General features: G+C 43.1%; 1 protein-coding gene across 3 annotated transcripts in view; it reads right to left on the bottom strand.

The window, feature by feature from the left end:
• adcy5 (adenylate cyclase 5) overlaps positions 1–16614 on the bottom strand; it is a 481143-nt gene extending 464529 nt beyond the window's left edge. Inside the window, exon 1 of one of the 3 annotated variants that reach the window (XM_068034839.1) lies at positions 14920–16614. In XM_068034839.1, coding sequence (XP_067890940.1) covers positions 14920–15861 — 942 coding nt within the window. In that variant the 5' untranslated portion in view covers positions 15862–16614. The remainder of the gene's footprint in view (positions 1–14919) is intronic. The other 2 variants (XM_068034838.1, XM_068034836.1) reach the window with 2 other exon arrangements.
• Positions 16615–17247: the final 633 nt, after the last annotated feature.

The raw sequence follows: 17247 nt of genomic DNA, 5'->3' as shown, positions 1-17247 counted from the left end.
TACACCTGCAGCACAAAAGGAGGCCATTTGACCCATCATGCTGGGCTTTTTGAAAAAGCTATCGAATTTAGTTCCACACTCCAATTTTTTCCCCACAGCCCTGCAAATTAGTTCTCTTCAAGCACATGTCCTTTTGCAAGTCCTAAGCAATCTGATTCAACCATCCCTTCAGGTTGTGCATTCCAGATCTTTAAATTTACTATGTGAAAAAAAAATTCTCCTCATTTTCCCTCTAGTTCTTTTGCCAATTAATTTCAGTCTAGGATCTCTGGTTACTGACCCACTAGTCAGAGGAAACAGTTTCTCTCCACTTGACCTGTCAAAATCCTTCATAATTTTTAATACCTCTGTTAGGTCTCCCCGCTAACAATCTCAGAACTAGGGGATACTGTTTTAAAATTAGGGGTCACCCTTTTAGGACAGAGATGAGGAGAAATTTTTTCTCTCGGAGGGTTGTGCGACTTTGGAACTCTGCCTCAGTAGGTGGTGGAGGCGGGGTCATTGAATATTTTTAAGGCGGAGGTAGATAGATTCTTGCTAGGCAACAGAATCAAAGATTATGGGGCGGTGGGGGGGGGGGTGGTAGATGGGAATGTGGAATTCGAGACACAAACAGATCAGCCATGATCTTATTGAATGGCGAAGCAGGCTAGAGGGGCTGAATGGCCTACTTCTGCTCCTAATTCGTATGTTCATATGCATGCATCTCTGCTCAAAGGAGAACAATCCCAGGTACTCCAAACTTTCCACATAACGGAAGTAAGCAGTTAGCACACTCAATCAAAACATAACTTTGTAATCCCAATAATAGTGTTACAGTAAATGTCCATCTAGAAATCAAAGCTTCAGACTTGAAATTTAGATCAGGAAAAGCACAGCCAAGTACACAATAATTCACCTTTCTCTCTTCCCTTAGAATATGTCTTAACACAAACCATACTCTAGAACATCCTCGACTGCACCAATGCGATTCTTTTGTTTCCATTTCCAGCCTAGCTGTTCTTGAACCATCGGTGTGATTGCAAATTCAACCTCAATATTCTCTAAAACTGCGAGCTGTTCTCGGCAGTCATACAGTCATAGTTATACAGCACAGAAACAGGCCCTTTGGCCCGTGTCCCCGCCAGCCATCAAGCCTATCTATTCTAATCCCATTTTCCAACACTTGGCCAGTAGCCTTACGTGCTATGGCATTTCAAGTGCTCATCTAAATACTTCTTAAATGTTGTGAGGGTTCCTGCCTCTACCACCCCTTCAGGCAGTGTGTTCCAGATTCTAACCACCCTCTGGGTAAAAAAAGTTTTCCTCAAATCCCCTCTGAACCTCCTGCCCCTTACCTTAAATCTATGCCCCCTGGTTATTGACACCTCCACTAAGAGAAAAAGTTTCTTCCTATCTACCTTATCTATGCCCCTCATAATTTTGTATACCTCAATCAGGTCCCCCCTTAGCCTTCTCTGCTCTAAGGAAAACAACCCTAGCCTATCCAGTCTTTTTTCATAGCTGAAATGCTGCAGCCCAGGCAACATCCTAGTGAATCTCCTCTGCACCCTCTCCAGTGCAATCACATCCTTCCTATAGTGTGGCGACCAGAACTGTACACAGTACTCCAGCTGTGGCCTAACTAGCATTTTATACAGCTCCATCATAACCTCCCTGCTCTTATATTCTATGCCTTGGCTAATGAAGCCAAGGATCCCATATGCCTTCCTGATCACCTTATCTACCTGTGCTGCTGCCTTCAGTGATCTATGGACAAGTACACCAAGGTCCCTCTGACCCTCTGTACTTCCTAGGGTCCTACCATCCATTGTATATTCCCTTGCCTTATTAGTCCTCCCAAAACGCATCACCTCACACTTCTCAGGATTAAATTCCATTTGCCATTGCCCTGCCCATTTTACCAGCCCATCCATATCGTCCTGTAATCTAAGGCTTTCCTCCTCACTACTTACGACACCACCAATTTTCGTGTCATATGCGAACTTACTGATCATACCTCCTATATTCATGTGTAAATCATTAATGTACACTACAAACAGTAAGGGTCCCAGCACCGATCCCTGCGGTACACCACTGGTCACAGGTTTCCAATCGCAAAAACAACCCTCGACCATCACCCTCTGCCTCCTGCCACTAAGCCAATTTTGGATCCAATTTGACAAATTGCCATGAATCCCATGGGCTCTTACCTTCTTGACCAATCTCCAATGCGGGACCTTATTAAAAGCCTTACTGAAGTCCATGTAGACTACATCAACTGCTTTACCCTCATCTACACACCTAGTCACCTCCTCGAAAAATTCAATCAAATTTGTTAGACATGATCTCCCCCTGACAAAGCCATGCTGACTATCCCAGATTAATCCCTGCCTCTCCAAGTGGAGATCAATCCTGTCCCTCAGAATTTTTTCCAATAGTTTCCCAACCACTGATGTTAGACTCACAGGCCTGTAATTACCTTGTTTCTCCCTGTAACCCTCTTAAATAATGGTACCATATTCGCTGTTCTCCAGTCCCCTGTCCCCTGTGGCCAGAGAGGATTTGAAAATTTGTATCAGAGCCCCTTCAATCTCCTCCCTTGCCTCACATGGCAGCCTGGGATTTATCTCATCAGGGCCTGGGAATTTATCCACTTTTAAACCCACTAAAAGAGCTAATATCTCCTCCCTTTCAATGCTAATTTGTTCAAATATATCATAATCCCCCGCCCTGATCTCTACACCTTCATCGTCCTTCTCCAAAGTGAACACAGATGAAAAGTAATCATTTAAAACCTCACCTACATCCTCTGGCTCCACAAACAGATTGCCACTTTGGTCCTTAATGAGGCCTACTCTTTCCCTGGTTATCCTCTTCCCCTTAATATACTTATAAAACACCTTGGGATTTTCCTTTATCTCTCCCGCCAGTGTTTTTTTCATGCCCCCTCTTCGCTCTCCTAATTAATTTTTTTAAGTATTCCCATACATTTCCTACACTCCTCTAGTGCCTCTGCTGTTTTCAGCACTCTGAATCTGCCATAAGCCTCCTTTTTTCCTTATCCAATCCTCTATATTCCTTGACATCCAGGGTTCCCTGGACTTATTGGTTCTACCCTTCACCTTTACGGGGGCATGTTGGACCTGACCTCTCACTATTTCCTTTTTGAATGACTCCCATTGGTCTGATGTAGACTTTCCTACAAATAGCTGCTCCCAGTCCACTTTGGCCAGATCCTGTTTTATCATATTGAAATCGGCCTTCCCCCAATTCAGTACCTTTATTTCCGGTCCACCTTTGTCCTTTTCCATAACTATCTTAAATCTTACAGGGTGAAATCTTGCAGTGAAACAGAGCCAAGACTATCTGAAATTAAAAAAACAGAAAATGCTGGCAAACACTCAGCAGATCTGGCAGCATCTCTGGACAGAGAAACAGAGTTAATGTCAACATTACACCAGAACTGGATGACTACCTGAACTCGTTTCATGCAAGATGTTTGTGTAGGGCGGAAAAACCAGAAGACTTTGTCCCATCAACCTATAAGAACATAAGAACTAGGAGCAGGAGTAGGCAATTCAGCCCCTCGAGTCTGCTCCGCCATTCAATACGATCATGGCTGATCTCATCTTGGCCTCAACTCCACTTTCCTGCCCGTTCTCCATAACCCTTCAACCCATTACTAATTAAAAATCTGTCTATCTCCTCCTTAAATTTACTCAATGTCCCTGCATCCACCGCATTCTGGGGTCGTGAATTCCACAGACTCACAACCCTTTGAGAGAAGTAATTTCTCCTCATCTCTGTTTTGGAGAACCTATGCAGGGTCTGAGCCCAGATCTCAGAGATGAAAGGACTAAATGCATTAACTCGGTTTGGAGCCTGATCATGAAACGACAGAAGTAGCATTAGAAGTTTTTTGTTATTCTTTCTCGATATATGGGCATCACTGCAAGGCCAGTTTTAGTGTCCAACTCTGAGTAGGTGCAGTTGACATGATCCTTTTCTTTTCCTCGGGAAATATGCGGTGTGTCTTTAAGGCTGTAAGAGAGCAGTATATCTTTAAGGCAGCAAGCTCCAGAGACTGAGTGAAGGTGCATCTTGGTTGCCTGGATACAGAGAGGGAGAACCAGACATACAATGTTGCCGTTTGACTTTTGAAACTGGCTGGCAAAAAACTTCTTTTTTCATAACCAGGGAGACAGCTGCATGTTAGCAGCTGAAAGGAGAGCTGTCAGGCAAATTTAAACTGAAGGAAGAGAAGTTAGTTTGTTTATTTATCTCTCAAAATTCTAAAAAGTCAAGCCAGATTAATTCTTTAAAAAAATAATAGCAAATTTCTAATTGCTGGAAAAAAGAATAACACTTCAACTGCTGAACTGGACTGCTGAATTTCCCATCATTGAAGAACTTTTTTCCCCCCATCGGACAACTGCAAAGACTTCAAGCAACCTTGGAACATTTCTACATTGAAGATTCCATTTCATCAGGAGCATAAATCTGCAAAGACTTCATTGTTATTTCTATTTTTTCGGGCATCTAATTAAACAATAAAAATACTATTAGTTTGAGTATATGTATGCGAATGCAGGAGTTAGATTTTTTAAATAAGATATAAGATCTTTAGATATTGGTTTATCTTAGTCGTGTTTAAGATAAACAGTTCATTTGTTGATATCCAAAGATACCTGGTTTGTTAGCCTCATTCGGGGGTTACTAGATTGTTTCAATTCAGCTGTGCCTTTCTTTGATTTGGAAAGCTTTAAGATATGTATGATGTGACCCGTGGAGCGGCGGGACTGAATTGACAGTGCATTGCTCCCACCATAGTCAGAATTTTATATATATTGATTGGGGGCTTTGTCTTGAGCGGTCATGCCATAACACAGTCCATGTGCTAAAGGTGCTCCTACAGTCCTGTTACATAGGGAGTTCCAGGATTTTGACACAAAGACAATGAAGGAATGGCTGATTCAGGATAGTGTGAGACTTGGAGGGAAAACAGAAGGTGATGGTGTTCTCTTGTCCTTCTAGGTGGTGGAGGTCAAGTTGGTGAACGAAAGACCTATGTTTTAAAAGAAAAAACTTCTCCACCTTTCCAGAAGTGGACCCCATGTTGGTTCAGTATAATGAACATTAATGGCTTATTGTAAATAAGTCCAATGAAAACAGATACAATTTTTACAAGAAAAACTGGGAGTCAAGTCAGTGGTTTAGAATCTTATGCAATTAACAAAGCAATACTTTAATAAATGGTATAATTTTCATAGGCAATAGTGCAATCAGGTCCCTACTACCTCATTGTATCTCTGGCACATGAATCCGGGCAATTTGCCTCCAACAATGAGAATCCAAGTAGGCGCCTTGACTGATTAGTTGATACAGAATCTTTGATGTTCTTGCTCAAATTGACATTTATTGGTTTAATTTCTAATACACCCATAAACACATTCACATAAATTCCTCTTTGCACCATTAAACAGTTATAAGAACATAAGAAATAGGAGCAGGTATAGGCCTCCTCCTCCAGCCTGCTCCACCATTCAACAAGATCATGGCTGATCTTCTACCTCAACTCCACTTTCTCATCCTATCCCCAGATTCCTTGATTCTCTTAGCAACTAAAAAGTAGAAGAGTTAAGGAGTATGCTAAAGTAGAACAGAATATAAAATTAAACTCACCGATGTAAATCTTCAATTGTTGATTTTGGAGAATCGATGTTCTTACTTATAAGTTAATATTCAAAATAACAGGGTTCACTGCCTTATGAACAAATATTCACAGATTTATTAAGCATATGGTAATAACTATCATTGACAATATTTAAACATATACTTAACAGCAACACTTACAGCAAAACCTTGCGAGTTCACTAGTGAATCCATACATTAACAGTGGAGTTGTAGCCTGATTGGGTCTCATCGAATTCTGAGGTCTCTCTCCCAGCAACTACTAGTTAACATCATTTCTGTTTAGCATTTCCTAATCTTCCTTTCAGATCTGCTGTCAATGACATTAGTTTTAGTAATCCTGATTGATCAATCAAATGCTTAGGCTGAAGACAGTTACAGAAATCCATGAACTATCAAAGTGCTTCTAACACCTCCGTGTGGGTTTGTTTTCATCACCCTAGGCTGTATTCCTCTCAACTGATGTCATCTTCCAAGGTGGTCTTCACAGAGAGCCATCTATATATCAGTACAACCACATTCAACTTTCCAGACATTGTCAGATCTTTCCGATGTCCCTGGAAATTAAAAGATGATTAATCTAAAGATTCCATTACAGTTACTTACCAACTCGCAACTACAAGTCTCCTGAGATGTTGTAGGATCTGTCCGTGTCAAAGGGAAAATAATCCTGCTAGTGAGATCAGTTACAGGACACAATTAAATTAATATGAAGAGAATCATCCGCAATCCCATTTGATTAACCATTCACTAACAAAGACACAGCATTCAAATCACATTGTAATGGTGTATTGCAGTGTGCACTGGCTAGATTAGACCTTTTACACTTTCAACACTCGCAGTGCTCCCAATCTTACTTTTTAAAGGCTTTGGGTGTAATGCACACGTCCTATAACCATCACATTTGTCACACTTTGGCACATCCTTTGATTTACCCATGGCACTATTTTGAAGCACAGCAAGAGAGTTCTCCCTGCACTGGCCAATGTTCAATAGTGGACTTTCTTGGACTTTCTTCTTGAACCGCTGCAGTCTGCGTGGGGAAGGTGCTCCCGTAGTGCTGTTAAGTAAGAAGTTCCAGGATTTATAACCATGAAGGAAAAGCCGATTTGTGTCCAAGTTGTGAATGTGCGTGACCTAGAGGGTAACTAAGAGGTGATGACGTTCCCTTGACCTTTTAGGTGCTAGAGGTTCGAGTTAATGGATAAAAGACCTAGGATTTAAAATCAAAAACATCTCCTTATTTCTCGAGATTTTCTATGCGAATTCCCTGTCACAATCAAAGGATTCAGCCACAGTAACTCAACAGCAAATCTTAATTGAAGAGCTTAGTAAGATATGAACAAGAAAGCAAAAGAATCAGCTGGTAAAGTAAGAGTTTTCATGGTACCTTATCTGTTACAAGGCATCATATCTGATTGTTATAGAGCAGCAGATCCTCCAAAAACTCAAGAATAACTCCACAGGAGTCGTCTCCCTCATCACTGCATATCTTGTATATCATTCTTCAAATGCGTCCACAGCACAAAAGAAAGGTCATACTTTTAATTAATTCAAACAGCCGTGTGATTTCCCCCAAACAAGGGCATGTAGGAAATGCTAATATTGGGTATATTACTTTCTCAGACACCTTTACTAAAAAACACATGTAAAATTCACAAAATACAGGAAACAATACAGTTGCCCATGGCACCATACTATATCTTGCCAACTTTTACCTCCATTGATCTCTCCATTCTCAAGAGGCCTAGCCTTGTGTTCAGTTCCTACCTTTCATTGCTGTACAGAATTTGTGCTCCTCAAGTAATGTTAAGAGGTTCCCATGGGTATGGCTTCTCCCACTCCACCTTTTGGTCCCTCTCCGCTCAAGGTGACCTTTAACTTCCGTGTGCACACGTGCCCCCACCACCGCCGACCCACCTCACGATATTGAGGTTCTGCTCCCCGCCGGGAGATCAGCATTATGCAAAAGGGCTGCTGTAGTCACATTACAGTGAGCAAGGAACATAGGAACAAAAAACTGCCACTTGGTTTACATGGAAAAGCTTAATTCATTTGTTTCCCAACCAAGAATGAAATGGTGTTAAGTTGTGTTGAAACACAAAGGAACAGGAGGTGACCATTCACCCTTGAGCCTGTTCCACCAACAGGATCATGTCTGATTTACATGGAAAACCTTCACTTATTTCCTAACCTAAAATAAAATCGCATTAAGCGGTATCAAAACACATAGGTACAGGAGAGGCAATTCACTCCCTCGAGCCTGTTCAGCCATTCAGTTAGATCATGGGTGATCTGTACCTCAACTACATATATGGAGCCTTAGCTCCATATCCTTGATAGTCTTACCTGACCCTTATGTAACATCAGTTACATAACATGACAGTTCCTTCTCACTACCCCATCCCAACCAAAGCTTAGCTCCCTCCAAATGGCTCAGTGAGGAAGTTCATGACCCACTGAGCAGCTGTGCTGTACATGCCAGGTATGCTCAAGGTTCAACTCCTGCCCAATGTTGAACAATGTTGAAGCCTTAGCCAAAGCAACTATTAGGACCCCAGAGTTTGCATCAGTGCTCCTGGGATAGGGGAGGGGAATATTACTCTAAATTTCTGCTCCTGACTGCTGGAAACTGTAGGTGTAGATGCTGGGTGAGGAAAGGAGAGGATTTTGTATATCAGTCAGCAGAATGCTCCACAATTCAACTGACATCTCAGACTTGTACTCTAGTGCAGTACTGAGGGAGTGCAGCAAAGCCAACAGAACTACTTGATGAAGAGTAGAGAGCTCTCTTACAGACTTTACCAACATCTGTTCCTCAATATGTTCCACGTAACTAATGATTTACCTCATTGCTGTTTGTAAGACCTCACTGTGTACAAATTAGCTGTCGCATTTATCTACGTAACAAATAACTGCCGTGACGAAGCCACTAACTTTTTGGTAAGGGCTTAGAGACATTTCTGACCAAGTAAAGGTCCAGGGAGATATTGGGGGAAAATGACTTTTATTTGCCTTGCCAGGGTGTTGATCACAGCCTGCCAACACTCAAGCCTCAATTTTCCAATTGGCACTTTAAACTAAATGGGTCAATGCTGTTTGGAGGGCTTCATCATCTATGCTTATAGAGGAAGAATCCCCAGTTGCACAAGGTACCAGATGGCTGTCAGCCTTGTTCAGCATCAGGGGATGAGAGAGAAACAACAAATAGCATGTTTAAGCATTAGTGCGGCATTGGAATCTTGCTTACAGTGCTTCCAACACAGTGCTGAACAGTCAAGAAAATGGTTCCTCAATAGAACTACCCAAATATAACGGTTCACAGAAGACCTGGTCACATCCCAAGAGGCTGAGGTGAATAGTTCACGTTGACTGCCCTCTCTCCTTATTCACCCCCTACTCGTTGCTAAAGGAAAGTTAGTTGTGCTCATACAGGGAATATTAAATCCATAAACAGTCAATGGGCAAACAGCAGGCGATTGCATAAAAGAAGCAAATAGCTCCTCCTTGTAAAGGTCAACCATGACTGCAGAGAAATGGTTAGTGATAAGTTAACATCTGTCCACACATGAATGACTGGAAGCTGCAACTGTTTCCAATCTCCCCAACAAAGGGAAGTGATAAGAACCAGTGTGCTGTTCAGCAAACTGCACTGCGCATGGCAGCAGTTTCACACCTGGAAATGAATTCAAGATCCAACTGGTCCTTGGTTGCTAAATCTGTGCATGTCATCATCTATACTATGTAGAACATTCAGGGCTCCATCAATGGTACAAGCCACAGAAAAGATGAGACTCAGGTATGATTATGCAGCTCAGCCTTGGTGTCAGCACCAGCTCCATGGATAGTGCTCTCACCGCTAAGTCAGAAGGTCACGTGTACAAGCCCTACTTTACAGACATTAGTACAAAATCTAGGCTTTCGGATAAGTCGTTAAACCGAGGCTCTGTCTTCCCTCTCAGGTGGACATAAAAGATCGCATCGCACCATTTCAAAGAAGAGCAGGGGCGTTCTGGCCAATATTTATCCCTGAAGCTACAGCACTAAAAGAGATGGGTCATTTATCTGATTGCTGTGGGTGAGACCTTGCTGTGTGCAAATTGATCATCACGTTTCCTCCATCACAAACACTTCAAAAAGTGCTTCATTTGCTCTGGGACATCCTGAGGTTGTGAAAGACGTTAGGTAAATGCATGTTTGTTATTCAATTGGGATGATACAGCAACTCACCTTAGCAGCCAACCTCTCCCTCCCTGCCTGGGAAAGCGAAGATTAAAAAATACTGCCAGGGTTCTCATTGCTAATGATTACCCTGCTGGAAAGCTGGTGCAGGTGGGCAGTGGTGATGTGCAGAGGACTTGACTGAGCTATACATGGCCGGCCAGCCAGCACTCACTATTTAGGCTGTTACACTTAGATGAGGGACCAGAGGAAGCTGTGACAGAACTGTGCTCCAACCTTCACAACAGGAAAGATTGAAAGGGAAAGAATGATACATCACAGGTAATTGAGGAAGCACCTCCGTAACCTAGGGTCAGTTATAGATAGGACAACACAAGCTGGCCCCGTTCCTCTTTGAGATGGTCGGATAGATGAGAGTCAGGTTCATTACGAAGCTGAAAATTAGGAGAGGGAGGGTTCAAGGCTGCAAAGTAAATTTTTCTGCTGCCAGCTTAAATTGGAGATGTTCAACATTTCAGGGATCGTTTTGTCTCATATTCAGTTGAACACTCAGCCTGCAAATTCTTTAGTTACAGATGCAAGTTATTCTGACCGTCTCAAATTTTCACTTCCCCTTAAAAAGGCAAGATCCCCTTCCTCTCCCCATGGAGCAAACACCAATTACCAGCCAGAAAGGCCAGAGAAGTTGCCTATTCTTACGCGTTTCCTAATGCTTCCTCCTATTAAATCATTACAGTATCAGCTGGGGGATATGCAGTGCTCTGGACAAACTACACGCTGGCATATGTCCAGTTTTGGCACCAGAACACAAGGGAGGCATTCAAGCTCTTGGGGATGGTGAACAGAGAAGGCACATGGCTGATCACTAATGTCAAGAGGAGGAATTCTGACCTCTTACCTTTCTGCGTAGATTTGACAGAAGCTTGCAAGGTTCTTGTAGATCCCCTCTGCCCCTCAGATCATTCTTGCTTCATATTTACGAGGGCAACAGCTTCTGAACCACACTTTTGCCATGCGGCTGCATCCCATTGTAAGACACGAGTGAATGTACATCAGCTCAACCTTGTATATGCTCTGTTGAAAGAACTGGGCTAAATGCAGCAAATAGCCTCTGCTTCTTCCCTAAGTTGCTTGCGCAAATACACAACAATCACAGCTTGTTTCATTTACAGGACACAAAATGAAAATGCAATTTTTTTCGTCAAAAATGCAGCACTCCCATAGCGTTGCACATGAGTAGCCCGGACCACAGTTATAATCTTTATTTGCTAAACCGACCTGTACCTTTAAGGCCACCTAACTCCAAGCTGCTTAGAAACTGCTGAGGTTAACGCTTGTTACTGCTTGTGAACATCTGTAACAGGAGTACAACATTTGCCATGATGGGCACACTAGCTGCAATACTCATGCACACGCTCATTCCTTAGGAAGTGATGATAAATTTAGAATTTGGGAAAACAAGAGGTACACAGAGCAATACAATTTGTTCCCCAACCCCACAGAGACTGAAAGACATGCAACAGGTAGGCTAATTGAATGTACAAACCTTCTTGCAGGAAATGTTAGGCCTACAATTGTTTTCTGCACCCTTGGGCCACACTTGGCCGAGCCAATGGGGGGGAGGTGGGTGGTAGTTTAAAAAGTAACTCAATCAGACTTCCCAATCCTAATTCCTATGCAAGGATCCCCACTGGAACATTCATATCAGGCAAGGACAGCAGGTCCACCTGAAACGCCTAAAACCCATTCCCCCCGCCCTTTCCATCCCGACTATAGTTGGCCAGCCTGCCTGACACTCACACATAAAGGATGGCAATTTAAGTGACACCAGCAAAGGGGAGTGAAATAAAGAGAAGGCGCAGAGGCATTTTTGGACAATTCATTCTTTGATCTGTGCGTGCTGGCAAGCAAACAGTAAAAAGGGACTCTGAAATGAAGATGGTGTCCCTTTAAATGGGCTAACCAAGAAGTGCTTAAGGAATTCAGCACTGTCCCTTTAAGAGCTGAGCAGTCATTGAAAATGTACAGAACTACCTTTCAATAAAATGGCTGGATTTTTTTCTTTCGACAGACCCGACAGTCTTGCTGTGCTTCCCACTCTCTCCACCCACCTCCGCGCCCCATTAACATTACATTCTTACCCACCCACACATCCTCAGTCAAGAAAGGAATACGCTTGTTTGGCTTCAGGATCCAGAGACTGTAAAGCAGAGATGGGGTTTCCATGGTAACCCACCATGGCATCAGGGCCTAGAGCCAGGCATCAGGCATGTCCGTAAGAGAGCTGCTTTTCAAAGTCAATAAATGTGGCATTTATGAGGCACAAGATACTTCATTATTTCCTTGCTGAGGGAAACATGCGTGTTACTTCTTACACCTTGAGTGTTTATTTTTTTTAAAATCCTGTTCTCATGGACTTCCACAGCCAAAAACATTCAATAGTTCTAATGAGGCATAGAGTAATCAGAACACCGCTTTAAAATGGGAAATGAGAATCCAGTTGTCCAACACTTACCCTTTTAAATGAGGCTGACTTTAATCAACAAATGTAAACAAAAAAAGACATTTTGGAATTTATTCCAAGAACCCATCTTACACCAACCTAATAAAGCAGATTCTGAACTCCTCTGCCCCATCGATCCATTTCAAAATTAAAGCACATCACCTTCATTGTACAATTCAGTTTCACTCAGTGGGTTTCCATTTTAATTGCCTTCAGCATCTCTGGGTTAGGGAGGAGAAAGAATATTATCACTATTATCACCATCGAGCGATTCTTGCTGGAAAGCGTATGTATGTGAACCTCATGTGAGAACGAAGATTGGACTCAGTTCCCAATGACAAATAACAAGCCAATCCTCGCCGTCTAGTTTCAAACATGAAGAAGGTCCACTTAAAGCAGTGACTTTACCAACCTTCCACAGCTCCCATTGTTCAATTTTATCAGTATATCTGTGTGGTGCTGAAGGTGGGCGAAGGAGCGAATAACCAGGACGCCATAAAAAACACACATAACTCACTAATGAAACAACTTCTCTCCCTTTCTTTGCTCCCCGGTGCATTCAGTTTTGAGTACAAGAGGCACTGACCGTAATAGTCCTAGTTCCCCATAGCCACTATAGACTGGGAACAGCACCACCGGGATGAAAGAAGTAGAACTCAGTATTTCAGCGATACATACTTCAGTGTCAGTGATTTCAATCTAAATAAAACTTCAATGATTATAAGAACTTATGTTCAAATTATGTTCCTCACAGGGGGCCTTTGCACTGCAACAAACCTAGGGGGTACACTGAGGATTGGATTGGTTTTAACCAGAGACAGGAAGGTTAACAAAAAAACATTCATTTAAAACATCATTTTTCCAATACATTTGTACTCCTAACAAATATACAGCAAAGAATACATGGAAGAATATGTAGAAATATGCAAAATTTATGCAATGTGCAGGCGATAAGAAATCCCAGTCATGATCTCGGAAGACTGCAGGAGATTAAGAGTGTGAAATAATTTTGCAGTCTTCTGAAATCAGATTTTGAAAATTATAAGAATCGCAAGATCTCTGAGGGTGTGACGGGTGCAGTAAGTGAGGAAAGATTAACAAATTGAAACAATAGGCTTCTACTGACGGGACACTTCATGGATACAGCAAGTGGCTCAGTCATATAGACTATGAATACACCAAGTTTGGTCCCAAGTCTGTGGAGAGTTAGCTGATCTCTTCTGGTAGGGGTGGGCTGGGCAGTACAAGTGGTGGAGAGGAGGGAGGAAAATATCCAACATTTACAAATACGCTATGACAAATTTTAAGACAAAAAAAGACAATGCCCCTTTAAGAAGAATACAACCTGCTCTTTCGATGTAACAACCACCCAGACTTACCAGTGATGCAGCGCAGTCGACTGACACCCCATTGTGTTTTTAAATACCATTTTTACAGAAATAAAAATGACTTTGTAAGGTGTTGCATAATGAGTGGATATTCCCCTTAGATCCAACTCAACTCAACAAACTGCTTCAAAATTAAAAGTTGGAAAATATGCCAATGTTGACAGAAGCCAGTTGATAAAAGAGCCAGATTTAGACATGACCCAGTGGAATAGTAATGAAACAGAGAATGGGTTTTGTACTAGCCTTGGCAGGCTCCTGTTTCTGTTAATACTCAGAATACTTATCTCAGCATTTCCATACAATGCATTACAAGGTTGCTGATTTCATACAAACCAATTTAGTACAAGAACACGGGGACAGAGGGGGGCAGGAACACATGTCCTGTGTGTTTGGTCCCAAAGTTCAAAGACGACCATACACCAACCTCTCACTCTTACCCCCTCAGACAAATGCCTGTGCAGTTCCCTGTCAACAACATCCAGTCCCAATGCCTCGTCTGTTTCATAGATTCACCACTCTTAACTCAAAATGTTCAATCTAAACCACCCAATCACCTTCTTTCTCTGAGCAAGAGAGTCCATGTCTATATGTAGATTATAACAACACGCATTCTTTGGGTTCAGCCTCTCAGTACTTTTTTAGGATCACAAATGCCACAATGGGATCACCCTTGATCCAATATTTTCCCCTGCCTATTGTTTCCATAACCAGTTTCGATTACAAGCAATGTGAAGTATTGAGAGGGCGATTAAGAAGGTCTCATGCATGCATATCACCCTGATGCCACGATGACCAATCACTGCAATAACCAACACTAAAAATAAGCAACAGCTCATCTAACATGTTCCAAGCAGTACTAATGTCTCAGTAGAATCCTTGCAAACTCAGGCTGGTATATTACCACAAACAATTTCTGAACCGGCCTCTGAAAACAGCTGGTCAAATAATTGAGCATAAATCAGGTAACTTATAAATGCACAGTGAGAAATCCAATCAATGCCACAAGCATCCAGATCCAACATCAAAAAAGGGCTACTAGCCAGCAGTAAGGTAGCTGTCTCGAGGTAAGGTAGCAGTAAGGTAGCTGTCTGGAGGAACTACCAGAATCCCCTTTAAATCACACATTCTATCATCAAGCAAAGCTAATGATTTATTTTCCAACAAAATTCTTACCTGTTTCCACAGGAAAGGGTCCACCAGGTTTCTCACCCAGGAAATGCCGAGGTGTAGGGCTGACAGGAGGATGCCGCTGATTACCGCGGCTCTCATCCTGATGGGCAGCAGGGTGTAGATGATGTAAATGAAGAAGACAGTCCACCAGATCCCTTCCGATGCAGAGCGGGGCTCCGCCAGGAGGACCCCGATGATCTCCACTGTTAGGATCACCAGAATGACCAGGTAGCAGATGATCCACATGTGGTCCTGGTGGAATCCGTTGCGGTTGCAGACCACCATCAGCACGAGGACCAGGACGATGGCCAAGACCAAGACTACCAGGTAAGGGACCTCGTAGCTCCCGTGGGCGCAATGGAAAGCCAGCATGACGGCGCAGACCAGCACTAAGACCCCCATCAGCATGGTCAGGCTGCTCTGGTTCAGTCGGAAGAAATAACGTTGGTAAAGTCTCTCCAATTTCGTGGATTGGAACTTCTTGGACTGGAAGATATGAAGCAGTCCATAGCAGCAGTCCGCGAAGGAAATCTTCACATCGGAAGCCGAGGAGTTAAGGTCTGCCAGCTTGGACCCAGCTGTGTCGTCCAGTCCCACTTCCACCGACTTGGGTCTAACCTCTCCATCCAGTTGGAGCTGATGCCTGGGTCTGACCACATTGTTGCGGCTCCCTGGACCCCCTTCCCTGCCCAGCTGCTCTTGCCAGGCTGACTTGGATCGGAAGCTCAGTCTGCTGATTTTGCCCGGTAGGTGCTGTTGGCAATCCTCTTGCTCATCATCATCCCTCCACCGCTTGTCCCTGGTTCTCCTGCCAGGCATCAGGACACCGTTGGCTCTGGACTGCAAGGGGCCCTCTTGACCCTCTGCCCAAGCCGCCCGGTGCTCATTTCCTCCTATAGGAGGTGGTCCAGCACCCGGGGGACTCACACTGTTTGCCCTGGACATGGTCTGCCCCAGGCAAGTCTTCCTTTATACAACTTGCAACCCGCTTCCTCCACTTAACGTCTTCAATTCCTCTTTACGCATCCACTAGATCAGATCTCCACAACCGCTTAAACCACTGTAAAACACTCCAAAACCTTCTAATTTATTATTATCTGTGTGGTCCTTGCTGGAATAATTCCTGAACGTCTCTCAAATCGACTAATCCCATAGACTCCAAGGCAAATTACAAATTCCAGGTCTTTTTAATATATATATATATATAAAACCAGTCTTTTAAACTGTGACAATAATCTGAAGTTTTTCTGAACTTGAAAAATTACCTCCCAATTCCCTTACCGGTGATCTTCATGTGAATCCAGGTCTAAGGAAAACATAAGAAACCAGGAGTCGGTACCATCTCCATTTTAAGCATATATCATTAAGGATATACACTTCTTTATTAAAATGAAAGCTTCTGGACGTGCAATGCTTGGAAATAAAATGGTTTTATCTTCCCATAGCAGCAAAAGACGGTTCTGGGAAGCTCCGATTTCGTGAGTTATTCCCACACAGTATATTATCCAGAGCTCAGGAGAGATGGGTTCACATCCCAAGGAAAGTTCCACCAAATGCTCCTTCTTCTTGTCAGTCAGCAGGACTCAGAAGCAACGCTCCTGCCGTTTTAATCACCCCTTCCCTTTTCTTTCGGAGAAGTAGAGATGCTTCTTTAGCTTCTTCATCGCTCCAACTGAGTGGAGGAATAAAACTGACCCTGAATCGACTGCCAGTGCTGGGCGGAGCAAGCACAGCAGCGAAGCAAGGCTGCTAGTTTCATTTAGAGCAAGGAAAATACATCAGAGGAGGGAGTGGGGAATGAGCTCAGACTGTTAAACCCCCGCGCCCCCCCCAAACCCCGAACCCCGATTCAAAGCATTTCTCACCCCCCCCCCCCTCCCAAAAAACCCCGGCTGAATGCAAACGAGCTTGCCATCAGATCAGCCTTGTCGATCCACAATTTACACATAAAGGATACGTGAGCATTTTTTTTAAAGAGATGGATGGTCCCATTTAACAGAACGCTGGTGTGTGCATTGTTGAAAGAATGGCACATCCTGCATGCATTCCTGCTACTTTAGTTTTGCATCTCCCCCCAAATTAAAAACAAGGCAATAGATTTGCACAAAAACACGCATTCTTTGCCTCCTTCCTGCAGTATGGTTAAGATTGATTGTTGATGCAAATAGGTCCAAAAATTCTGTGATGATGTTGAGAGGGGGAGGAAAATGCATTAAAACATGAAGCAGTTATTTGGAAAGACAAGTAGTAATTGGGGTGAATGCAGTGCAGCTTTTCCTGCGCTTCACAGCGCTGCCTTTTGCCAGTGGACATTGCCCCGGATCTCCGCAC

The sequence above is a fragment of the Heterodontus francisci genome, chromosome 7 (genome assembly GCF_036365525.1).
Source record: "Heterodontus francisci isolate sHetFra1 chromosome 7, sHetFra1.hap1, whole genome shotgun sequence".
NCBI classification, from domain to species: domain Eukaryota; kingdom Metazoa; phylum Chordata; class Chondrichthyes; order Heterodontiformes; family Heterodontidae; genus Heterodontus; species Heterodontus francisci.
The sequence above is the reverse complement of the archived record's forward strand: the minus strand, read 5'-3'. Positions and strand labels throughout refer to the sequence as shown.